Here is a 24941-nt window from a genome sequence, read left to right on the forward strand (position 1 = left end):
GCACACCGAGCAACCGCTCCTCGGGCAGCGGGGGCGGGGCCGGCCGGAGGCGGAGCCGGCCGGGGGCAGAGGCGGCGCCGCGCCAACCCAAACACCGCCACGCCCCGGCAGCCCTTGCGCCCGCTGCCCGCCACCATCGTTAGCCGGCGGGGGCCCGCTCGGAACGTCAAGCGGGCGGAAGCGCGGCCCCGCCGGCCCCGCCGCCATGAAGCTTCGCGTGCGGCTGCAGAAACGAACGGCGCCGCTGGAGCTGGAGGGGGCGGAGCCAACGCTGGGGGAGTTGCGCGCGCAGCTCCGCCGGGCCCTGCTTCCAGCCTGGGGCTACAGGTAGCGCGCGGAGCGAACCATCCCGCGGCGGCGGCGGGGGGGGCGGCCGGGAGCGGGGCCGAACCACGCGGGGTGGGGTCGGAGCGGCCCGGCCCGTTTCTCCTCCCTAACCCACCCCCGGCCGAGACGTGGCGCTGCCGCCCCCTGTGGGGAGAGGTCCGTGGGAGCTGTGCGGGGCCTGGCCACGGGTTGGGAGAGGCGTCCTCCGTCGCACGGGAGCGCAGTGCGAACGGTTGTGAGGTGAAACTTAATAAAAACTTAGAAAAAGTTTTGCTCCAGTGTACCTGGAGAGCGAATCGGGGGGGAAACTTCAAACTGTAGTTATTTCCTCACTTTTGCTGTAGTGTATTGCTGAGTGTTACTGAATGACAGAATTGTAGGGCTTGACATTCTGTACGGTGTGGTGGGGACTTCTGGAGATCATCTAATCCAATGCCCTGCTAAAGCAGGTTCCCTACAGTAGCATATACAGGAAAGCAATTGGGTGGGTTTTGAGTATCTCCAGAGAAGGAGATACTCTGCAACCTTTCTGGGCAGCTTGTTCCACTGCTCTGTCGCACTCACAGTAAAGAAGTTTTTCTTCATGTTCACGTGGAATTTCCTATATTCCGGTTCATGTCTGTTGCCCCTTGTTCTGATGCAGGCCACCACTGAAAGGAGCTTGGCCCCATCCATTTGACTCTTATCAGCATTGAAAAGATTTCCCCCTCAAGACTTCTCCAGGTGGAACAGTCCCAAGGCTTTCTTCATATGGGAGATGCTCCATGCCTTTCATCTTCTCAGTGGCACTCTGCTGGGCTCTCTTAGAAGTTCCCTGGCTTTCTTGAACTGGGCTGCCCAGAACACAGTACTCCAGCAGGGCAAAGGAGAGAGGGAGGATGACCTCCTTTGACTTGCTGGCCACGCTCTTTGCAATGCACCTAGGATGCTGTTGGCCTTTGGGCCACAAGGGCACACTGCTGGCTCATGGCCAACCTGTTGCCCACCAGGGCACCCAGTTCCTTCTGCTGCAGAGCTCTTTTTCAGTAGGTCACCCCTCACCTGTTCCAGTGCATGCAGTTATTCCTTCCCAGGTGTAGGACTCTGTGCTTGCCCTTGTTGAACCTTACTGATAGATTAGAACCCAAAGGAATAACATTTGTAGAACATAGTATGCTTTTCTAACTATGCCTCTGTGTACAGCTACTCAAATGCAGCTAACCATATTTCCTTATTCTGTTATTTTACAGTTCTGATACAGAGTTTTCAATAACGTTGAATGGGAAGGATGCTCTTACAGAAGATGAGAAGACTTTAGTTTCATATGGGATAGTTCCTGGTGATTTGTTATGTTTATTACTAGAAGAAACAGATGCCAAATCCAGCCTACCTCCTCCCTCATCTTCTAATCCTCCCTCACTTCAGAATGGTCATGAGATATCCACCTTAACTCCCAAAAGTCAGGCTGACAGTCCAAAAGAAGAAAGGCAGAATGAAGAGTCTGACAACCAGAAATCTCAAGCGGAAGCTCAGAAAAGTGACAGTAGGGTAAGCACGTGAGAATTGGCTTGACAAAAGACAAAAAATGAGGTATCTTACATCAGGTGATGCCCTGCATATCAAAGAATTGCTTCAGAATATTTGACTAGTTCTGACTGTCTGATAATGTAACCAGTTATTTGGATGGAAAGCTGTCTCCATCATTACTTGTTATGTCCTGGTTCCAAGTTCTAGTGCCTCAGTGCTACCTTGAAAAAAATTACTTGAGGTACCACACAAATGCAGCAAATACTGAAATATCACTCTCAAGTTGAGCATGTGTGATTCCATTCTCGTGGTTATAGCAGTTTTCTAGGATTCAGATGGCCTGCTTGGAATGAGAGATCTGTCTATCTTGTGCATGAAGTTTAACAGTGCTAAGGTAGCATTGTGCTTCAGAAGTGTACATTTGTTATGAAGCCACAAACCTGTTTCCAGTTAATATGCATGTCTTTTGCATATTATGCAGTGATTTGTTTGTGACTGTAGATAGAACAGTTAAGCAGACAACTGCATCTGCCAGCTGCTAGTTGTGTGGTGAAAGTGGTTTTTCTAGAAGAGACCCCTAGGTGCCGTGCTGCTTGGTGCCTGTCTCATTATTTGATTTTGTCCCTTCCAAGACAGGAGCTTGAGAAGATGTTTGTTTGTTCTTTGATTTTGGATTAGTTGTCAAATACAAAATATCACTCGCTATGACCTTCTTATGAGAAATATTGCCAAACATATGTATAAGGTATTGTTTCAAAGTACAGGAATTAAGATTTAGGATCCAAAGAATTCTGAGTAGTGAAGGAGAATGTAGTTGGACCGTTGTCCCATTGATTCTTGCCAGGAGCAAAGCAGCATTAGTACATTGGTGCTGTGGGCATGCAAGCCCATGCAAGAAAGGAAATGACAATAAAGCCACAGTCTTCTTGAAATGTCAGCAAGTGCTTTCTGTTAATGATTATTTTAGCTATTTAAGCCTATTGCATTTCTAAGGAGTCTGAGTTAATCATGTTGGTTTCTTGCTATGCACGTTGAAGTACCACAATAATTGTTCCTTTAAGTGTTGCAAGAATTCTGACAAATGTTCAATAATTTATTATCAATTTGCAAGAAAATGACAGACTTTTTAAATGAAAGACTTGCATTACAAATATTGAAAAAATACAGAGGCTGTGTATATAATCCTAGTCTCCAACTGGGATGCTAGAAAACAGAGATGAATTGAGTCTGTAGAAGTTACATGGAACATCTGTAGTGTTGACTTGGTGCCCATGAAGACTGCCAGACAGACAAGCAATTGTGATGGTATAATTTTCTGCATGTATCTCTTGTTATCTCTTGAAGGCAGGATCCAGCCTAGAATTTCCTTCTGGATTAGTCCCAGGAGATGTTGATTTAGAAGAAGGTACAGGTTCCTATCCTTCCGAACCCATGCTGTGCAGTGAGGCTGCTGATGGAGAGATTCCGCATTCCTTAGAGGTGCTCTACCTTTCTGCTGAGTGTACCAGTGCCACTGATGCCTTGATTGTCCTACTACATCTTCTCATGATGGAGACAGGCTATGTACCTCAGGTAAGTACACAACCAAAAAAGGAAATGTCTCGATCAGTGCAAGTGGGCTGTAGAATATTACAAGAACCTGTAATGCAAGATGCTTCTAGAGGTCTGGATCAGGCTGTGTGTATACTGTAAGCAGCCCAGTCTGCTGAAGTGTCAGCATCTCTAACTTGACTGGCGAGTATATCTTAAGGCTAAACTCTAGAGCAGATTTTCGGGGTAAAAGGAGAGGCTTGCCTCCATGTTCCTCTCAGTCCTCACCTGGAACTCACCTGATAACCTGACATTTCTGCTTTTTACTGTTAAGCTTGTGTAGATGTGCTTGGATTGTGGCACTTTGTTGTAGTGCTTTCCTCAACGTAAGTGTCATCTCAATAGGATACAGTTCAAATGGTGGCTAATAAGGTCTAGGCCTGCCTAAGTATTAACTTACATCATCTTCAGCAGGGTTCAGTTAGGCTTTAGAATCACTAATGTCTAGAGCACCTACAGTTTTGTCTCTGTCCAGTGAGTTCATCTTTTCCGTTTTCATGTAACTTGCATTAGGTGTTTACTATTATGTGACTAGTGTCCTGTTTTCCTTGTGGTGCTAAAACCATATGAAATCAGTTTAATTCTGTTTGGCCAACACCAGTTAACATTATTAAACAGCACTCCCATAGGCTGAAGTACTATCCAATGAACACATTCCCATAGGGAGCAGAATTTGTTAATGTCAGTTTGTGGACTTGAGAAGAAGGAACGTGATTTTTGTGCAAGTTTAAGAGGAAAGAAAGAGAGACCCTGCTTGTCCTTGTGGTTATGTTGCATCTCTCTGTGAGTTAACATCTGATAATTCTCATACTGAAATTGAAAGGAAAACAGTTAATCCACTGAGATTTTGAAGCTATGATCTTCAAGTCCTGTCAGAGATCACAGAAAAGGTGCAATAAGACAATTTAAATGCAGAAAATTATCATATATTCAGGAGTTTTCAGAATGCTGGAGTGAATGGCAGAGTGAAGTATAGACTTACACAGTGACTATAAGTCTACACGCTGAATAACCTCCCCAGAAACTGGCGCAAGACAGAAATTGCTAAACTTCCCTTAGATTTGCTGTTAGTATTGAGGAAAAAAGTATGTGCTCATGCAGTTATAGTCTGTATCATAATGCAGATTGGGACTAAACTAAAGATTTGAATTCAAACACAGTTCTGGCATTTTCAAGTTTCTAGTCCTCTTTTTCCATTTGAAGATATGACGGTATTTTCTGTGTATTTTCAGGGGACAGAAGCCAAGGCAGTGTCTATGCCAGAGAAATGGAGAGGGAATGGTGTTTACAAGCTACAGTACACGCATCCCCTTTGCGAAGAGGGTTCTGCTGGTTTGACTTGTGTGCCTTTGGGAGATCTTGTTGCTATTAATGGTAAATTAGTAAAGTTTTATCCTGGATATAGGTTGCTAAATATCACGATTGCTTAGCAAGAGAAGACTTACATAAGCTTCTTTGAAATCACAATGTCATTATCCAGGTTGATGAGGCAGATGCCACTTCCTGATGCTGGAAATTCTTGGCATTTCTTGCCTCAGTATCAGCTTTTTCCTTCTCTCTAATGAGAATGGAATAATGTTTGGGGAAGTCAGTTAGCATTTTCATTACAGTGTTGTAAAAGTATGGGTTTTATCTCGTTTCATGGGAACTGTGTTATACCTGAGTAAATACTAAAAAGAGAGAGATTTAATCCATTTTATTTAGTCTCACACTCTTTGCAAGACTTAAGCCATTTCTAGACTACATATTTCTTTGTTCTAGTGTGTGTTCTTTTTTGTCCTGACTGAAACACATGAGCATTCTCACTGTGGTCTCAAAAAGCTGTTTAACTCAGAAAATTAAGAGAAGTCTGTTTATTTTGAGGCAACTTCCATATCTCTTGGTAGCTTTTGATTGGTTTGTTGCTTTTTAGTTGCTCTTTCATGTTCGATTTAGCATTTGAGCAATTCCTTATTATGGAACAGATATTAAATTGGAATTCCATTCTAATTTCAAGGTTTCTTTGATTAATATTTGTAGACATATGTTTGGTTATCCTTTGCTATTAGGAGTTCAGTTTTTATTTTTTCTGAAATTTCTGTGTATCTAACTGCTGGCTGTCATTGGTATTTTCCTTGACAGGAGCTGGTAAGGGAGAATAGTAAAGTACTTCTGAGAGTAAGGCAGTGATGAAGTGGTCTTGCCTGTCTCTCAGTATGTTTTCAATTTTGGAATATCATTTTTTTTTTTCTTCTTCTTATGTTTGCAGCAACATTAAAAATCAACAAAGAGATTAAAGGTGTGAAGAGAATACAGCTGCTGCCAGCATCCTTTGTTTGCTTTCAGGAACCAGGTATGCGTGAGCTATAATACTGATAACAGTCAGCTAGGAAGTAGGCAAGTGATGCAATAGCGGGTAGGAATAGTAAGTGGAGAACTAAATAGGAAAAAAATAGCGAGAAAGAATAAAAATACAACCACTGTTTAGATGGGTTATTGCTTTATGGTAAAAGGAATTCAGAGTATAGCCATTCACTTGTATTTTGCTGCTAAAGTAATTCAAATTTCTTTGATTAACTGAATAAAGAAAGGATTTTGCAAAGACTGACTCATGCTTTGTCCCAAATGCCTGTTATTTCTGAGGTCCTAAATGTCAGTGTAAATTTCTGAGGCAGCAATGCTGGATTAGACCCTCTTTTTTTCTCCCTGCTGGCTCAGGACTTTAGAGGCTGGTGATACCTACACTCTTACTGTGACAACGTAACTGTTATCTGTGTTATAAAATAGGTGCCAACCACATAACTCTCTCCAGAATGACAAAATCAGAGAAGTACTAAGGTGGGGGAGGAGAAGGACAGATGGATGTGGATCCTTTGTCAGCAGAGGACTGACTAGCCTTTTGTTTTACAAGGCATTAATGAACCTCTTTGTTGCCAGTTGAGGGTGACTTGGTGTCCTACACTGTGTCTCTCAGATCTCCAGTCACTGATGTAAGAAGCTAGTCAAAAGGCTCTAGAGGAATAACTGAACACTGACGTGTCCAAGATAATGGTAGAGTCTTCTGGCTCCTCTTTCCTAGGATAACAGAATGGAAAAGCACTCTTATCTGAAAAATGAATGTAACAGACATTTACAGCATAGGTGTGTGCCATCTGAGCTTTGAAATCTGATCAAAGAAGGTCTGACAGCTTGAGAGCCAGTTGGTTTTTGGAGAACTCATGTATTTCTCATAATGGTGCTTTTTAAAGCCATTGGGTAGCCTAGCCTTACCATGGAAGTAGGCTGGAGTTTCTCAAAAAATTGCTATTCCATACACACTATCCACATACACACACTAGCTGCAGACCTGGGCCCACCAAGATGACAAACAGATCACGGTTTTGTTTATAAGAAAGCCATGGTTTTTCTGCTCTTGCATAATCATTGCATTATAACCTCTTGAAATTAAGCTTTTTATCTCTCTGATTTGATAGAAAAGGTTGCGGGTGTTTACAAAGACCTTCAGAAATTATCTCGTCTCTTTAAAGACCAGCTGGTTTATTCTCTTCTGGCTGCTGCCCGACAAGGTGAGAGAGATGATACTTAATTTTTGCAGATGGAAGAAAGGGAGGGAGTGTATGCGGAGTCTTGAGGGAGAAGTGTTAGAAACAGTTCAGACAGCTGCTCAGTGGTGGGTATGTGGAGAGTAAGAAAAAAATGGACACTCTAAAGAAATTAGATTAATCTTTGTATTTTAAAAGAAGTCAATATAATGATAATTTCCCATCAAAAGTCAGAGGGCACCAAATCCAAACTGTACGATGGGTGTGGTAGGACAGTGTAGCCAAGATAGGCAATGTACTCCACTGTCTTTAAACTGGTATGGGGCCTGACATAACTATGATGCAAAAGAGTGGTTGTCTTTGCTGTCCTGACTCTGCAAGTTGGAGCCTTCAGCTTAGTTAGCATCGTGATGTAGCAGTCAGCATTGATGGTTTGTCCATGTCCCAGGAAATCCAGGAGGATCATCTCTTTCCTCACTTTGCCCACTGAGGGCACCTTGACCTTTTTTTTAATGTGAAATTCATGTATCACTGCTCTGTGTACTGCTGTTTTGACTCTGTCTCGTAGTGCTGACACCACATCTCCTGATTGAGAATGGAACAGGAGGCTGTCACTGTCAGCATGGTATTGTTGCAATGGGTCCTCACAGACTTGTATAAATTGTTTTTTGTGTTCCTATGTGAGCCTTGGTGGGGCCCACCTGACACAAAAGTCTCAATATTCCAGTGTTGCCACCATCTTTTCTAACTTCTTGAAGGTGACACTCAGCTCTGTATATTGGTCCCTGGATGTAATCCACTGATTCACATGGATGAGCTGATAAAGACACTCTTCGTTTCATTATGTGACAGCTGTGTGTGGCCATGCAGAACATGGCTCTTCTTTCACATCACAGCTGTTGCCTCACTGTACTCACACCTAATATTTTGTCTCCACAAACATTCAGCAAATGTTGATAAATGTCAGTGGGTGCAATTTTTTTTCTGCATGGAAGAACTCAGTACCAGACTTTTGCTTCATCCACACTTCTGTGTCAGACACCATTTTGTCAGACTGCCCCTCTGCTGCCATCTGTTGGAAAGCAACAGCATGTAACAGCATATTGGTGGGAAAGCTCAGCCAGTAGAACCGGTTCAACAGAAAGTTCAACAGTAGAACTGCAGGCATGTCCAACCCACATGCTGCATGCAGCCTGGCATAGCTCATACTGCAGCCACCCCCTACTCTACATCATCATGGCAGGCTCTTCCTGTTATGTTTGCGGCCCGGCCCAGCCGTGGGCATGCACTCATCTCTCAGTAACAGCCAAACATCAGGGTGTGCTTGACACTAAGCTGAAACCAAGACACAGGGGGCACGGTGCAGTGCTAATTGAAGTTATGGCAAATGATTATAAGCATTTTGGTGCTAAACTGTCCTGTGAACAATGACATATTTGCAGTTTTCTGTTTTGATAAAGGAGTCTGAGATTCATCAAATTTTTTCATGTTTGCCATTCTCCTGTTTTCAGTTGACACAAATACGTTACCTGTGAATTTTCACATGGAACGTGTAAAATTGCAACCAGATATTGATTGTGTCTCTTTACTAGACTTTTCTAAGACCTATCAGCAGTAGGAAATCAGGCTTTCTGTGTATAGATACTGCTGTAAAAGAGTTCAGCTTAGTATTCTGAAGACACAGTGGAATCTGTAGACTTCAGTGCGGGCAGGTTTTATGTGAAACATATGCTGTCCATTTGATATGTTTTTTTTATGGACTCTTGTAATCAGGCAGACCTTTTTCCTTTGGCCTTTGTTCTGTAGCCTGCACACATAAGCATGCGGCATGTTTCTTAGGTTAACAGCAGTCACTGGTGTTCAATGTAAAGTACCATTTGGCCTATTTCATGAACTCATAAACATACTGCAAGGTGGAAGAGATCAGTATTCTAAGAAACCGTGTCCTGGTGCTTTTGGAGACCCGTTGTTTAACTGAGGCATCAAAGGGGAATGATCTAAGGGAAAGGTTATGATGTCTTTCTTTTCTTCAGGGTCATCAGCTTTGCACCATTTAGTTAATTCTTCTGTGTCCTCCACTTCGTAGCTCTGAACTTGCCAGATGTCTTTGGGTTAGTGGTCCTTCCTCTTGAGCTGAAGCTTCGGATTTTTAGACTTCTGGATGTCCGTTCCCTCATCTCTCTGTCTGCTGTTTGCCGTGATCTTTATGCAGCTTCAAACGATCAGCTTCTGTGGAGGTTTATGTATCTGCGAGATTTCAGAGGTAACGGTGATACACGTTTTCTTCAATTTCATTCTCATGTGAACAGGGGTAATTAGGTCTTACATTTTGATAAGAGGTTCCTCAGGTAAGCAGTCTTGATTTTTAAATACTGGCGTCAAATAGAGTCATTAGTGATAGTGACCAGTACAGTGGACTAGATGTAATTCAGGTGGGTATTCTGTTTTCTGTCATGAAAAATAGTAATAGTTATCTGAGCCATTTCTCATGGACCATATTGTTCTGCCCATCATGTGGTAGAACTTTGGTTGTTTTCATCTGTTTCTCTTGCTACTTAGATACACTTGTTATTGCAGCTATCTGAGAGTGAAGAGAAGGGATATTCCTGCTAGAATTCCTCACAAGAGACTGAAGAAAAAGGTGGTAAAGGGAAGTGCTATTATAAATCAAAGATAGGAATAATATTCCTGGGATTTCCTAGGAGTTTTGGAGATGGTATTTTATAGAGAATATGAGTAGATTATATACTGAATGGTCCTACAGCTTTATATTTTTTTTAAACACATTATCTCTATGTATTGACCAGAGATGTTTTTTTTTCATCTCCTGCATGTTCCCACAAATCCTTGGCATAAATGCTACTTAAAAGAGGTTGCTCATTTTGATTCTGTGCTTCTCTTGTAGATCCCATTGCAAGGCCTCGTGACACTGACTGGAAAGAAGTAGGTGGCTTCTCTATATAATCTCACTGAGATTAGTCTACATGGGAGAAATTCAGGGCAAACACAGAGACTTTGGGAAGCTGTAGTTTTGAGTTAAATTTTAATTTAAAAGTGTTCTGTAAACACGAGTTGAGTTTGGTTGGAGTAGGGGAAGATGAACATCAACAAGAGACTTGGTGAACCTTAAAATACTTTTGTTTCTGTCTGCAGTTATACAAGAAAAAGTTGAAACAGAAGAAGGAGGCCTTGAGATGGAGGCACATGTTTCTGCCCCCTACCCCTCATCCAATTCCCTTTCATCCCAACCCATTTTATCCTAGTCCCTTTCCTCCCAACCCGTTCCCATCAAACCCAATCTATCCCCCCATGGTCATTGGAGAATATGTTGAGAGACCAACGCTTCTGTATATTGGAGACCCAATTAATTCACTCATTCCTGGCCCGGGAGAAGCACCATGCCAGTTTCCTCCATTCAGACCACATTTTGACCCCATTGGTTCCTTGCCTGGAGCAAACCCTACACTTCCAGGACGAGCTGGTCCCAATGACAGGTTTCCACCTAGACCCAGCCGGGGCCGCCCCACGGACGTTCGCCGTGCGTTCATTTGATTGCTGCTTTCTCCCTCTGGATTTTCTAGTTCCTGAGCTTGCTTTCTAACTGCAGGACCTTGTAAAGCCAGGCACTAACATCTGCCTTCTCTTCAGATTGTTGCAAGAACTTGTTTGCATGGTAATGTTTTGACCCCAGAGTTAGGGTTTGTTTGTGTTCTGGTAATAGTGCAGTACCTGGCACTAAGGTCTTTTTCAAGATGGGCTGTGACTTAGAACAGTACATGTTGTTTCCCTCCCACCTCTCTTCTTCAATCACCTGTGGAGTGCTACTTAGAGACTAGAAGGATACTGGCTAAGTATTTGCTTCATCAGATAAAGAGTATCTTTTTCTGTCTTATTTGAAGAGTTTTTTTAATTTGCCAGGAAAAAAAAAATATTTCGCTTCAAATCTACCTGGCTAATGATTTTTCTTAACAAAAACTCTGCCACATCCCACGTAGAATGGGATCCTACCACTGCTATGGTAGATGTGTTTTCATAGATTATTTTTCAGAGACGTTTTCCTTTTTCTGTTAGGTAAAAAGCATTTTTATGTCGTTACTTAATACACAAAGAATACAAGGAAGGGACTTTTTGTTTTAAGTGGAAGAAATTAGAAAGCAAATCAGTTCATTTTGCAAACAGCTGAGTGAACCCATGCTGCAGGGCAACTCAAAGCCTGAACAGAAGCAGAGCAATTTTACAAAGAACCAGCAGCAAAACATTTTGACTTTTTCCTTGTTTGAACAGGTTGACTTTACAAATAAGTAGCTATAGTACATGGCCGCGTTTACTGTGTGTGAACTAAAATGGATGCAAAAATAAGTTTTTCTGCCTGCCTAACTATTTAAGGAATTAAACAGGTTGACCCGATTGCAGTGGATGTGGGATCACAGCAGGAGAAACAGAACCAGTTCATACTTCAGTAAGTTCTGTTCAATTGCACTAGAGCAGTATCAAAAGTTATCTCGACGGAAGAAAACATGCTGTGGCATGTTAGAGCTTTTCAAGTGTTGTCTCGTTAACTAATGAACAACTAACAACATCGCTGTTACAGTTTCCTGATGAGATCTGCAGTGTCATACTGAAGCTCAATTAAAGAAAGACTGGAATAACTAAACTTTGCTAGAACTTTTCATTTCTTATTTTCCTTCTTTTTAAGATGGTTTGATCTCGGTGTTTCTGAAAACGTAAATGGTACCGATGACTGTTGTGACAGCTGATATTGCTTTCTACAATCCTTTTGGAATTCTAACAATGGCAGTGAATTGCGTTTCCTACTAAATACAAGCTGTTTCATCAGTAATACTTCTGTGCTTTTTCAGGTGATGTTTCAGTGATTCATCTTTTTGTTTTACACATCAGCTGACTTTGGTTGGGTCAGGAAGTTCTATTAACTCTGGGGGAGTAAAATAATACTTTTTTGTTTGTTTGATTTTTGCTCTCAAAAGTTGTATTTCTTGTTTCTCTCTCTTTTTCCACTTCAGAGCAGCAGCAAACCAGTGCAAATCCTGCCATTATTGATCACACATAAGTATCAATAGAGCCTGAGGGCAGTGGTTCAATATCAGAATGAGCCTTAACTTTTTCCTAGTGTGGTTGAATTGCCTTGTTCCAATGGAATTTTCATTTAAGTGTATAGTCAGGCGTTGTGGAGCTAACAGTGATTCTTCAAGGGAAAATGGAAGTCTGCACTGTGTGTGTCTTGCACCATTTTGCCCTTGTGATGTGTCCTTCAGAAATGCATCCATAATACTCAGGCAAAGTCACACAACTTTAATGGATTCTGTTTATCATGGATTTTGTCACTGGGACGTTTAAGAACAAATTGGGCATCATTACAGATACACCAATGAGTGACCTGAAGGTGTTCCTTCCCTTTCTTTTGCACTGTAGGGGAAGGCATTGTGAGCCAGAGATAAAGGAATCTGCCTTATCCCAAACCGTTGATTTCCTACAGAGGAATTTCCTTAATTCATAGGACAGTGTATGAAATACAGTGTGAATATGTCAGGACCAGCAGTATAAAATGACATGGCAGAACAAAGGAAATACTTGAAAACCAGCCACTTGGTTATTTACCAGCTTCTGAGGCAGGCGTACGTGTCATTGCTGCTTGCAAACTACAGAAGAGACACGAAGATGAAATGCTTGAGGGTGGCCATCATTCCTTACCTGTACTGTTCATTCACATGCACTGCTGCTAACAGCTGCTTGGAAATTGGGAACTGTTATTGCACTTACCCCTTTTTAATTTGCTTTACCTTACTCATGGAACTTAAGAAGACCGTATTGAATAACCTAGTTATATGCAGGGTGTAAGGTCTTACATACCCATCTGTGATAAGTGAAAGAAAAGGAAGTACAGCTGCAGTCATTGGAGCAGGAGTGCTATTCTGAGCCTTAGCTTTATACAAGATGTTTAATTGCATGAGAACACGAGTTACATTCCTCTTGAAATACCACACCTAGATATTACAAGAAAGACAAGATGTTTTTTCAGTCTGGGTCTAAACAGCAATATGTAAATTCATTCAGGCAGATGAGTCGCTGCTGGCTGTCAGGTCAGCAGTGCTGTCCTGTTGCAGTAGTCAGCTGGAGGACGGTCCTGCTGTGTTTCAAGGGCAGCATCAGCAAATGATCCAACTGCTGTGATACCAGTAATTAACTGAAGTCAACTGAAGGAGCCATATCTTACCAGTCAGTAGTTCCCTGTCTATTTATTTATTTATTTATTTAGTGTGTGTGTGTGTAGGGTGTGTTGGTAAGAGATACACAAAGATGTGGAGGGTAGAACAATTGAGGATTCTGTCAGTAAACTGCTATGTTTGCGTTTCTGGTGACCACTTAGTAGGGCAAGGCATGAGCCGTGCTGAGGGAAGTGTTATGGAAGGGAATGCTCTTCCACCAGAGCTGTATTACCTCTTCTCCATACAGTGGAGCTGGTTAATCTGCTATTGTTCTTGCCAGTGGAACAGTGCTCGGAGTCATTTGTCACTCTTTTATTGCTCCTGGAGACTGAGAAACAGCAGGGTCTGTTTTCTTTCTCAGGCAATGACATGTGTTTATGATGCTACATTGTAAGCTGCTTAGCAAACCTGGAAGGACAAAACAGAGCTGGAGAAAAAAAAAAAAAAAAAAAGAAAAAAAAAGAAAAGAAAAAGGATAAATCAGGAGGGAATTGAGTGGTTCTTTAATTCTGAACTTGAGATATAAATCATTGGTCCAGATGAGTCTCTCGAGAGCCTTCCAAGCTGGAAAAGCCATGCAGTTACTTGCCTGAAAGTGTACAGGTCACAAAAGCAATTATATTTGTAGAGGTATGTTCGGGTTGGTCATGTTAGGTCCGGATGACTGCATTGGATCTAGATGCTCATTACAGGTGCTGTGCATGAAGGAATTGCTCATCTGGCTTCATTCCCACCTGTGAATCATGAGATCCAAGATGGCAGATACTGCTGTTGGTTTTTCTGACATGGGGACCTCTTTTTAAGTGACTGCTAAGATCTGCGCCGCTGGCTCAAATGTTTGTAACTGACTTACTGATCTCCTTTCCACCACTGGTATTCCTAAGTGTAACTGATACGAAGTTGCAAAGGGAAACATAAAGGTAGAAGCCTGGCCTTGCAGCTGTGCATATGGATTTGTGGTGCAAATACTGGACACAAAAATGCAAGAGGCTTCCTCCTGGAGCCTGCTTCGCATATGTCAGGTGATGGGATGGAGGCTGGTGCTTTCATCAGGTGTATTGGGTGGGCTCTCAGCTGGTAGAAGTAGCCATAGTGAGATTGATTTACACACTGTTTTTTTTCACGTACAAACATGGTTTGTGTCATTCCTGTTGTTGCCATGTCCTAGTTGCAGCATGTGTGTTTGTCTACAGCTTCATTCTATATTACATGCTTAAGAAAAGCACAGCCAGCAAAGATCCATGTCTGTCTTCTCCAGAAGGTCATTACCTGCTTGGGGTGGTCAAGTACATGCCTTCCCATTGCTTGGTGTCTCTGGATGGACCCCAGTTCATCTTATTTCTAGATGACAGTTTTCCTGTTCCATCACAGGTCTGTCACCTTGGTTAGTTTTGCACTCACCCCAGTCAATGGGAGTTCAAGGAGTGAGACAGGATTTCACTCCATCTCTCCGTCCAATCTGTATTATGGAACACTCAGCACCCAACTATGTGCACTTCATCAGCTCTGCTAGTAATTAAATAAGTTCCCAGGGGACAGACATAGGCAGATGTAATCAAGCCACCAAAGTGCTTGGATTTGTATGGATTATGGATTTGAACTCTACAGTGTTTCCCAGGGGCAAGGAAAGAAGTTGTTTTCTGTGTGTGTGTGTTTGGAAAGGCCATTTCTCAGGTTACTTTTGAGCTGACGCTACAGGATTTGAATGTGACATTTTTCTTTCTAAACTTGGGAATCACATGCTGGGGACATAAATGCAAGACATGAAAAGGACATTTTAACTGCTGTGAGCAGAGTGATCTGGAACAAACCAGCAGTCCATCTGCTCACGTGATCTTTGGCAGTTACCAATGCGTGGCACTGTCTCTTATTTGAATGTAGTTCACTCTGAAAAATGACTTTAAGCAAAGTTGGTATCATGAAATTCCATGGTTCACTGTATTTCCATACTCAGGCTTTATCAGTCTATGAATACTTGCTGCTGTTTCTTGCACATCTGTTTCTGAGATAATCTTACATTCTTTTTTAGCTCAGGCTCAACAAGGATTCTGTAATTGGAAGTCAGCGATTGGATGGACTATATACAAATCAAAACAAAATCTAGTTTTCAATGTCATGACTGTAGTCTCCACAGGGGTTAGCTGGAGTAAAATCTGATTTACAGCTCAGTCACTTGAACAGGCGTAATTCTGATTATGCACAAAAAACAATGAAACGATGCCACTTTTATACAGTCACCTTTCAGGCCGTTATTAGAATACCTTCTTCGTATTAAAACAACTATAGTTTTCTCAGTTCCTTTTACCCAGGTATTAGCTGTAAATTGCTGGGGACCACTGAGTATATCCCAAGATGAAATTGGCTATATGAAGAGTGAGGGCTGGCCAAAGCACAGATCCAGCTGCAGGGCTGTTAATCGGAAAACAGGCTAGCAAATGATTTCCTCAGGTTGCGGATGGTCTCAGCTTTTGCTTCATCTTCGTTGGCATTTCCCCTCTGAGGTGATTCAGATATGCTGAAGGTGTTTGTCAGGGACTGCGATTTGCTGAAATGGAAAACAGAGTTGGAACTCAGACTCAGCAGGAGAAAGTGCTTTTTTAGAGCTGGTTACGGATGCTTTGTGCTCCACTGCAGAGACACTTCAGGAAAAAAAGAAGTAAGCAAGGCGAATCTCCATATATTAAGACATCCAAGAACAAGGGAGAATGGGGGAGTAGTGGGTGCAGTACTGCATGCAGATCTCAGGCCTCCAACTCAGGAAAGATGTGGAGATGTTGGAGAGGGTCCAGAAGAGGGCCACAAAGGTGATCAGAGGGCTGAAGCACCTCTTCTTTAAAGACAGGTTGAGGCAGCTGGGCTTGTTTAGCTTGGAAAAGAGAAAGCTATGGAGATACATCATTACAGCCTTCCAATATTTTAAGGGAGATTATAAACAGGAAGGAAATCAACTTTTCACACAGGTAGATAGTGACAGGACAAGGGGGAATATTTTTAAATTAAAGGAGGGTTAGATGTGAGATGCTGCCACGGGCTGCCCAGAGAAGCTGTGGATGCCTCTTCCATGGAGGCATTCAAGGCCAGGTTAGATGAGGCCCTGGGTAGCCTGATCCAGTACTTCATCTAGTGGCTGGCAACCCTGCCTACAGAAAAGGGGCTGGAGTTAGATGATCTTTGAGATCCCTTCCAACTCAAGCTATTCTATGATTCTACGATCACGTGCTGCCTAGCCTGTAAGGGTAAATATTACATACCCTGCTGGAAAGGTAGTAGTCTACCAATAAGACCAGGTTGGACGGGGCCCTGGGCAACCTGATCTAGTAAAGGCGTTTGTTCGGTGGCCCTGCTAGGCAGGGGGGTTGGAACTACATGATCCTTGTGGTCCCTTCCAACCCGGGTAATTCTGTGATTCTGTGTGATCTGTGATAGTGCACACATTTAGCAGTGAGCACATGAACAAGAGGATGAATGTGAAGTCTTAATAGATGTAAAGTACAATTGGTTCTTCCTGATAGCAGTTCACTGGTGACCTGAGTTGTGCCTGGCATTTGTACCTCTGAAGTCACTCACAGGTACTCAGGCCTTTGTCTCTGGGGGGTGGGGGGGAACTGCTGCCTGACAATAGGTCAGAATACTTCTTGATAGCCTTATTTTAGTACCTGCAGTTATCAGTGGTTTAACAGAGCACCTACTTCAGATGTGGTTGTGGAGTGGCTTGCTGCTTGGACGTTTCGGTGGGGCTTGGCTGGCTTGGAGCCCGGCCTTGAGCAGGAGGTCTGGGCTGCTGTGGTGGGAACATGCCTGCCTTGGAAGCTTGGACTGGAGAGGATCCAGTTGCTGATCGGACTTGCTGTGGAGATCCAGGTGACCTTTGCTGCTGAGGTGAGGTGGAAAGGGGACTCTGAGGCTGCTGTCCTTGAGGAGAGAGCCGTTGCTGTGGAGGTGCATTTGTCCGTGGAGGCTGAGACACCTGAGGCTGGCGTGGTCCACCTGGAAGGGTCACGTAGATAATAAGCATCAGGAAGGTCATGTGGAAAACAAGCAAGCAGCATATGGATAATTGCTAAGAGGAGAAACTATTCAGAGCAGTTTCATGCAAAAGAACAAGGAAAATCCTCTGTGACAAAATAAATACATAAATAAAAGTCTATCACCAGTGTCATGCCCATGGCTCTACAGCTTTTGTAGTCCATTCCTTTATTTCTTTAAAAATTAAAGAAGTTTTGCCACTCTACCCAAAGGAAATTGCCTCAATGTGCTGTACTTTTCCACATAACTAATATTTCTTGTTCTTGGCAATATTAGTTATTAGTTTATGCTTGTTCTTGGCAAGCACTTGCATTGGGAAGGAAGATTGGTTTGGGTCAACAGTCTCTTTGTGGGGCCAACATTTTGATGCAAAACTGTACACCCTATCATTATCCATGGGTTTGTTCCAGCGTTATCAGCAGGTAGCTTCAGCCATATTGGTAGCAGACCCTCAAAACAGAGTCTGAACTTGATTATTTTGGTCACTACTCACTTCTGCTAATTGGAAATGACCTGCATGCAGCTCAATCCTAGCAATTAAAGCCATGAACAAAGACTAGGCTACTGAGGCAGCCTTGGCTCAGAGAAATTGCTGAATATGACACAGCAGTGTGAAAAGCTGGGAAAAGTTAGTGATTGCAAAGGAAGAAAGGGACAAAGGTGGCCAAAAAGGATGGCCTGGTTGTGAATTGAATGCTTGTTGTGGTGTGACATGCCTATAGGGCAGACACATTCTTCAACACCTCAGGCTAAATCTGGACAGTAAACCAAATGTGTTGTTCTGGCCAAGTCACAAGTCAAGCTTGCTTCTGCTGTCAAGAGAAGCTGAGGGTGTGCTCTTCCTCAGTGACAGGGTAACGTGTGTATAGATGGATCAAGGATCCCGGTGTCACCATCTTGGTATCTATTCCAGGCCTGACAGTACTAGATTTTCAGCCCACTTTCTGAGCTACTGCAGAGTACTACAGTAGCTCCTTTAGCAGCTCACAGAATCTGCTGCTTGCTTATCAGTGAATTGGAACAATGAGCAAAACCTTTATCTTGAGAGCTTTTATTTAAAAAGCAAACTGATTTCTCACAGTCCATGCGATTGTAGGGTCCCCAAACAACTGTACCTTGGGGAGGAGGCCGTGGCTGAGACAGTTGTGCAAGCTGAGGTCCAGGCTGAGTTTTCATTGTCTGAGGCTGAACTTGTGGAGGCTATGGGAAATAAAAAAAGCCATTCCTGTTAATATAGAGTCCCCAGAGAGGAGCCCGGAGGCATTATAGGAACAGTGGAATCCTGAAGTGTTCCTTAAGTATATACACACAGCATCTGGCTGGTAAAATTTCAAGGGACTGAAAGAGAGAGCTGAGTAATAAAGAGAACGTAAGTTGTTTGCTCACAGGGAATAACAGTGAAGTTATGGTTTATAATGTTTTTTAGGCGATCAGGAATTGCCAGTTTTATCAGGCCTGAGGGGTCTCTTAGTCCCATTTCCTATCTTGGATAGTTGCCAGCACCAGATGCTCCAAAGGAAAGAGGGATGAACCGTGGAAACCTCCATGCAGTAATCACATCCTTACCCTAAGGGGTCTTATCTTGATTGCTAGTAAGTAAGGACCAGCATAAACCATGAAACACGAAGCTTACTATCTGCTTCACAAAATCTTTGCGACTGTTCCAGATATTTTATTCTAACATCGACACCCAGACCCTTTGAAATTTATTCCACTCTCAGCCTCACTACCTTCCTCACTTCTCGGCTCCATTACTTTGCATTTGAGAATAGTTCTCACAATCTACCTTTGCTAGGCCATTCATTATTTTGTCGACTTTTACTGCCCTCTCTCTGATTTATGTCCTTTCTAAAGCCAACTGGCTGAATCCCTTCGGTCCCTCCATGGGAATGTTTCCAGGCTCCTAATCATTTTCATCACACACTTCTCTTTTCTGGCTTTGCAGTCCTTCCTGCAGATGCCAGAAGCAGGTCTGCTTGCATTATTCCAGGTGAAGCAGTATCTTGATTGTATACGTCACCGACTCATTACTTTTGCATCCAAATTCCTTGCTTCTCCCATGCCAACGCAGCCCTAGTCTGAGTAATGGTTTTCATTAGTCTGTTTGCTACAGTGTCCTTCTCAAGTGGCACAGTTAGTGGGACTTGCAAGGTGTACCTACTGTTTATATTCTCCCTCTCTTTACCCCCAGTTCAGCTTACTTTTCAGTCTCCGGCACAGTTTACTATTGTGGTGAGTTAACATACACAGCCCTGTCAGAAGTTCTTCGCTACCATCCTCGGTTCTGACTAACCCAAATAAGTTGGTGCCATCTGCACTTTCTTCCCTCTCACTGCTTACTCTTTCTGACAGATATTTTAATAAATAGATTAAGCAACACAGAATTGTTGCACATAGAGCTTGGTCTAAGGTTAACAAAAGTCTGTGTAAGCCTATTGCATAAAACTGTTTATGAAAGAACACGGGAAGATGGAGACAGATAGACTGGTATGTGCTGGATTATTTACATGGGGAACACAATGATAAAGGGGTTGTCGAAGATCCTGGAAGGTCAGGAGAATGAGCTAAGTGATTCTGGAAATGGGAAGAAATGTTTCATAGCTGGAAGCAGTAAAATGAGTTTCAACTGACTAGAATAAATGTGATGAGGTTGCCAGCCCATCTTGTGCACTATTTATCTAGGACATGCCAATAAGTGGTGGGGGAAAACAAAGGAAATTTTCCATTTCATAGCTTCTAGTCCTGCATCGCTTGAGGCACTGAACCTTGTCTCGATTTGGTGGAAGTGCACTGTCCTAATCCCATAAGACATCCTGATTGGACTGGCCAGAGAAAGGGAATCATATTGACCTCTACAGCATTTACCTGCACCCAACCCAAGGCTCCTAAGAGCTGAAGGCAAAACAGCATTTGGGGACAGAGAGATGAAGAGGTGAGTGTAAGCCAAGGTCCTGGAAAGAAAACAAATAGGGGAAACAGTGGAAGTGAGGCAGAGAGCCATGAGAGAGCTGCAGCTGTAACCACTAAACTGCATATCATATGGGTGCCATGAAAAAAATGGGTGCTATGAACAACTTACAAGGTCAGGCTGGATCAGGCTCTGAACAACTTGGTTAAGGTGTAGGTGTACCTGCTTTCTGCAGGGGGTTGGACTAGATGGCTGCTAGGTGTCCCTTCCAACCCAATGATTCTATGATTCTATGAAGTCCTGTGATCAATCAACCCGATTAATAACTAGTTATTAATGTGTCAGGACCATGTTCAGTATCCTTTAATTTCCACTTTGCTAACTATGTGCAAGATTTCAAGTCTCTCAGATCTATGTCTCTGTCTAAGGCCAGATCATGTTCCACAGACAAACTTTGCCTTTTAGTTCCTCTCTCTCCTTGCTTTCTTTAATAGCACATCTGATACCTCGCCTTTGGCTTTGGGACAGTGTAGCTACATTATTTTGACTGACCTCCCTGCTATCTACCACTTCATGAATATCAAAGGAAGATTAATGGATCATTTTTCTTCAGAAAAAGACTGTGGTGAATGCTCTTAAGCCACAGTTCTGTTGGTTTATAAGTCTTCTGTATTAATTTCATAATTAGCTATTGAGGTAATTATTAAGGTCTATGGCTCCCTTACGTACATATTTCTACATTACTCCTAAAGCCTTTTTAAACATAGATTTTGTACTGTACACCAGTCCTCTGGAGCAACAACTGTTTCTAATGAAATAGCACTTTTTTGGCAGCTGAGTCACTTCCTAAATTTGTTTCATTGGACATGGCCAGCTGGATCGGGGGCTTAATAACGTTTAAAAATATCAATCATCACTAATTTAATCACTGAGTTTGCTCTCTGCTGTGTCTTTCTTATCAGGAAAATCTATGTATAGTTTAAGAAGTTCACCACTTCCAACAATTACATTTAGTAGAGCCACACTCTGTGTTGTATTCTTTTCCTCCCTTAATGCTGGAAGATCCACAGAGTCCACCAATCTTTTGGTAGGGTTCCATCTTCTGAGAAACTCAGAGAAGTCGTTTCATCTTCTTTCTATCTGATCTTCAGAATCAAATTCTATCCCTTTGCAGTTTCCTTCTGTTACTTGCATGTATTGTATGTAAAGGTCTTTGTAAATGTCATATTTCCAAATCTGGAAGATTTTTTTTGTCTATCATCTTGAATGTCTCCTTCTGATTTGCCACTTAGGTCTAGGAGTTTATGTCTTGCATTCCTCATTCAGGTGCAGATCAGCAATGTATATATGCACTCAGGAAAACGATGCTCTCTTAAATAACATCCATAAGGAGTTCCTTATAATACTAGGGAGCTTTTGATTAACTTCTTAATTTTACTTAAATCACCTTTTCTATCTGTTTGTGCTACATTGTTACTTTTTGATACCACATCTGTTCTTGGGACATCAATGTTCACTTCCTGAACTGGATATGGTTATCACCTGCCTCGCATTCAATGATATCTTTCAATTTTTAATTCTGTGTTATGACATTGTGATGACAATTGTAGTTTGTGCAGTTTCTGCAGTGTTTGTTGTACCAAGGTCTTTTTCCAGTAAAACAGAAGTTAAAACATTTGTGATTTTAACTTTCTTTATCTTGTGTACAGATTATTGGTAGGTTGTATTCTTGATGAGGATGCTTATTTAAATACTCTATTTGACATCTTATCCTTCCAAGACCATTTGTTTTGTACTTGTTTTAGTCCTATTTTAGGTCTGTTGTAATCCAATCCAATCTTATACCAGTATATTACAGACATAGACAACAGATGCATCTGTCCATTTTCTTCTCAATTTCTGCAGGCCTCCCCTTTGCTTTTCATTTATACACTCTATATCTTTGTTATTTCAGATGGCATTTGTTGATTCCATTTTGGCCAGAGTAAATCCTATCCCGTCTGTATCACTTTCCCTATCCCAAACCATTTTTAGTGTCTATTTAATGTTTACCCTCTCCACTCTAGCTAAAATCTGTTTGGGAGTTACCCTGAGTACACTGCAGGTTGGGACCTGGTTTAGCAGGGAGTGAGCTGTTGTATGACAGAGGCAGAAAGCCACAGAATCCAGTGTGTTGCAGTCAGTGTTCCTCATCCTGCTTACTCTTCCTATTCTTTCTTTTGTACAGTTTTCTGTTGTCCTCAGTCCTTTGTTCTTGGCTCCCTGCTAGATACTGCAAGAAGTGCAGCACATACACCTTTAGACTGAATGTTCCATGAGGCACATTAAGTGCAGCAGTGACACATTCTTACATGGATTCAGCATTAGTTAAGCCTGCTGCTGATGAGGGGGTGAAGAGCATCTCCAAAGAAACAATGCTGCAGTGAGAAATGAAGCAAGTCTTAGTGGAAATCCCCACTCTCCTTTTTGGAAAACACAGATTTTCATCAGGGATGCAAAAACTGGAGTGAAGTCTATCCTAAGAACTGGGTGTTGGATGGAGGTGAACCAGAGAGTTGCAAGCACCTCTAAAAATGTTGTTTTCAGTATGAATTTAAAAGGCCAGAACGTGTATGCACATGCATGGCCCATAGTACCACTGTGGTACCACAGCCAAGCAGAAGGGGAGGAAGGGAGAGCAAACCATTTCTTAGGGATATGCGATGCAAATGGTCTGCAAGAGACTTCTTTGGAAGGGCAGCAGTCAATCTATCCAACACACTCTCGTGTGGAACTGTTCAACGCTATGAGACTTCTGATTGCCTCACAAACACAGGAAGAAGAGAGAACAAAAGAGTTTGAGGAAACAGCTTGACCAAAAGGTCTCTGTTCTCTCATACCCAAGGCCTCAGTGGTGATGGGGTAGATCCAGCAGTGCTGACAAGCTGAGTCATTTTGGAAACAACCAGATCTGCTATCAGCTGTCTGTCCTCTTCCACATGCTCCCCAATCAGGGGCATCGAGCTGTCCATTACCTGCCAAGAGAGGGAAAAGCAGCAGTTAATAAGGAGAGTTCCTGGTAGTGGATTCATGTTTCAGCTCACATATCATACTAACTTGCTTCATGTCCCTGAAATTCATACAAGCACTTCTAGTCATTAATACCCTTCATGCGAAAACATATCTGGATGGGATTTCACTTCAGCATTTTTGGAAATGACACGTACTTCATAGAATTGTTTGAGTTGGATCCTTGAAAGCCATCTGTTCCAACTCCCCTGCAATGAACAAGGACACCCACAGCTAGACCAGGGCACTCAGAGCCCCTCCAGCCTGATTTTGGATGTCTCCAGGGAGGGAGAATCCTCCACCTCTCTGAGCAACCCGTGCCAGCGCCTTCCAGTGCTTCCACTACACCCCATCTTCCATCCTTTAGCAATATGAAAGCCAATCCAAGTCTTTTGGTGTCTGAAGGCTTTTTACATCAAGTAAACACAAACTTGCTTTTTCACATCTCCTGAGGAGATTACTCTCATGGATGGGGTTTCTCTGACATCATGCCACAGCATTTGGGGGACTCCAGCAGAAAGGGCCACATGCAGGCACGGGAGTATGGAAACACAGTGTACTAAAGGTTGAGGAGATGAAAGCAACAGGTACTGGCGGAAATCAGGAAACATTTGTGGTTAATAAACACAAAACACTGCACCCTGAGAAGGGAAATAAACTCCACAGATATGTAATGGATGACAGCATCTAATGAAGAAAAGTAAACTTATTCTCTGCTTTTCTTCTTGATATTGTCACAAGACAACTGCTTCCCAACAAGTACCAGAACAGTGCTGGAGAAAGCTGGGACATAAAACTGTGGATGTGGGGTAAAGAGAGCTGTCAAAGGGTCTTTGAGGTAAGAGGTGGTCTGATTAAAACAATAGCAATGACAACACAGCAGAACCTCAGGTGCATAGCAGCCTTAAACATCATTTTCAACAGTTCATTCTAAATCAAGCTCTTCACAAACATTAGCTAAATCCCACAGGAAGAGCTGCGCTGTGATGAAGTTAAGATTCAGCTGGATTAAATATAGTTGTACCCAAATATCAGGGTTGGAAGAGTTTATTTTGTTTTTGCTTTTATTTTTAAACCAAACATTAAAAACCTTGGAAATGCAGAGTTAAAGGCTGTTTTGCTCCAGAGAGGCACTGACTCATGCTCAGATAACAACTGGACATGCAATCCACTCTGGCAAGGCTGCAAGGCTGTGAGTGAAATGGAAGGTTTTGCACATATTATTTTTAGAGTTAAGTTAGGGGAAATTGGTGAGATGAGTTCACTGAGTTTGTATTCTACTCAGCTCTTGTGGAAGAGCTATTAATTTGCATTCATTTCTATTGGTGGCTCATACAAGCTCTAGAGAAGCTACCCAGGAGGTTTATAGTAGGAGTTGGTGTTTATATCCCTGGTTGCTTGACCTTGGGTGTGAAAGAAAGAAGACAGAAGATCTGATAGAAATGTTCAGCTCAATACACAAAGTGACTTTTCTTATCACTGTCCAGTCTGTTTCTCTGCAAAAAAGGGAGATGGGAAAATATGTCTCCCTGGCAGTGTAAAATCCACGATGGCAGGGACTGGCCAGCATCCCCCCGTGTCTCGCTGCTCCTGGGAGCCCTCCAGCAGGTTTATCTGCAGCTTTCCTCCTCACAGCTCCCTCACTAAAAGCATTCCCATCTTGTTTGGCGATTGCAGTTCATACGTACAAAGAGCTCCATGCAAGGCACCATGCAAGGGCCTCATCTGACCACTAGATGATGCCATTATTCTGCTGACAGACCAGCCTAACCCTAACCCTCCCAATAATAA

General features: G+C 42.6%; 2 protein-coding genes across 5 annotated transcripts in view; one reads left to right on the top strand and one right to left on the bottom strand.

Annotated features, from left to right (window-relative positions):
- The first annotated feature begins 51 nt into the window (after nt 1-51).
- Nucleotides 52-11598, top strand: FBXO7 (F-box protein 7). Of its 3 annotated transcripts, XM_015863647.3 has the most exons (9): nt 52-327; nt 1557-1854; nt 3178-3405; nt 4656-4797; nt 5672-5755; nt 6876-6968; nt 9031-9207; nt 9850-9887; nt 10098-11598. In XM_015863647.3, exons 1-9 carry the CDS (start codon nt 206-208, stop codon nt 10494-10496), a joined length of 1581 nt encoding a protein of 526 aa, XP_015719133.2. In that variant the 5' UTR covers nt 52-205; the 3' UTR covers nt 10497-11598. The 3 variants fall into 3 exon arrangements, with proteins under 3 accessions (XP_015719133.2, XP_085395638.1, XP_085395646.1); XM_085539512.1 differs by lacking the exon at nt 6876-6968; XM_085539520.1 differs by lacking the exons at nt 9850-9887; nt 10098-11598 and having other exon boundaries at nt 8978-9045.
- A 1283-nt stretch (nt 11599-12881) lies between these two features.
- The window catches only part of SYN3 (synapsin III), a 191540-nt gene continuing 179480 nt past the window's right edge, over nt 12882-24941 (bottom strand). The window contains exons 11-15 of one of the 2 annotated variants that reach the window (XR_014943349.1): nt 22982-23116; nt 18310-18394; nt 16858-17155; nt 13758-15713; nt 12882-13595 (exon numbers count right to left, since the gene is read on the bottom strand). Coding sequence is in view for 1 of the 2 variants with exons in the window: in XM_015863657.3 (XP_015719143.2) it covers nt 15581-15713; nt 16858-17155; nt 18310-18394; nt 22982-23116 (651 nt within the window). In the remaining variant the exon portion in view is untranslated. Of the gene's footprint in view, nt 13596-13648; nt 15714-16857; nt 17156-18309; nt 18395-22981; nt 23117-24941 lie in introns of those variants that run through there. The other variant, XM_015863657.3, reaches the window with a different exon arrangement.

Source organism: Coturnix japonica, chromosome 1 (genome assembly GCF_054131305.1).
Source record: "Coturnix japonica strain WE chromosome 1, WE-NBRP24, whole genome shotgun sequence".
NCBI lineage: Eukaryota > Metazoa > Chordata > Aves > Galliformes > Phasianidae > Coturnix > Coturnix japonica.

What these genes read in the sequence shown, in the direction of transcription:
- FBXO7 (XM_015863647.3), top strand. Translation starts at nt 206, where the DNA reads ATGAAGCTTCGCGTGCGGCTGCAGAAACGAACGGCGCCGCTGGAGCTG. An exon ending in CTTCCAGCCTGGGGCTACAG is followed by an intron (nt 328 to 1,556) that starts GTAGCGCGCGGA and finishes GTTATTTTACAG; the next exon opens with TTCTGATACAGAGTTTTCAA. An exon ending in GTGACACTGACTGGAAAGAA is followed by an intron (nt 9,888 to 10,097) that starts GTAGGTGGCTTC and finishes TTCTGTCTGCAG; the next exon opens with TTATACAAGAAAAAGTTGAA.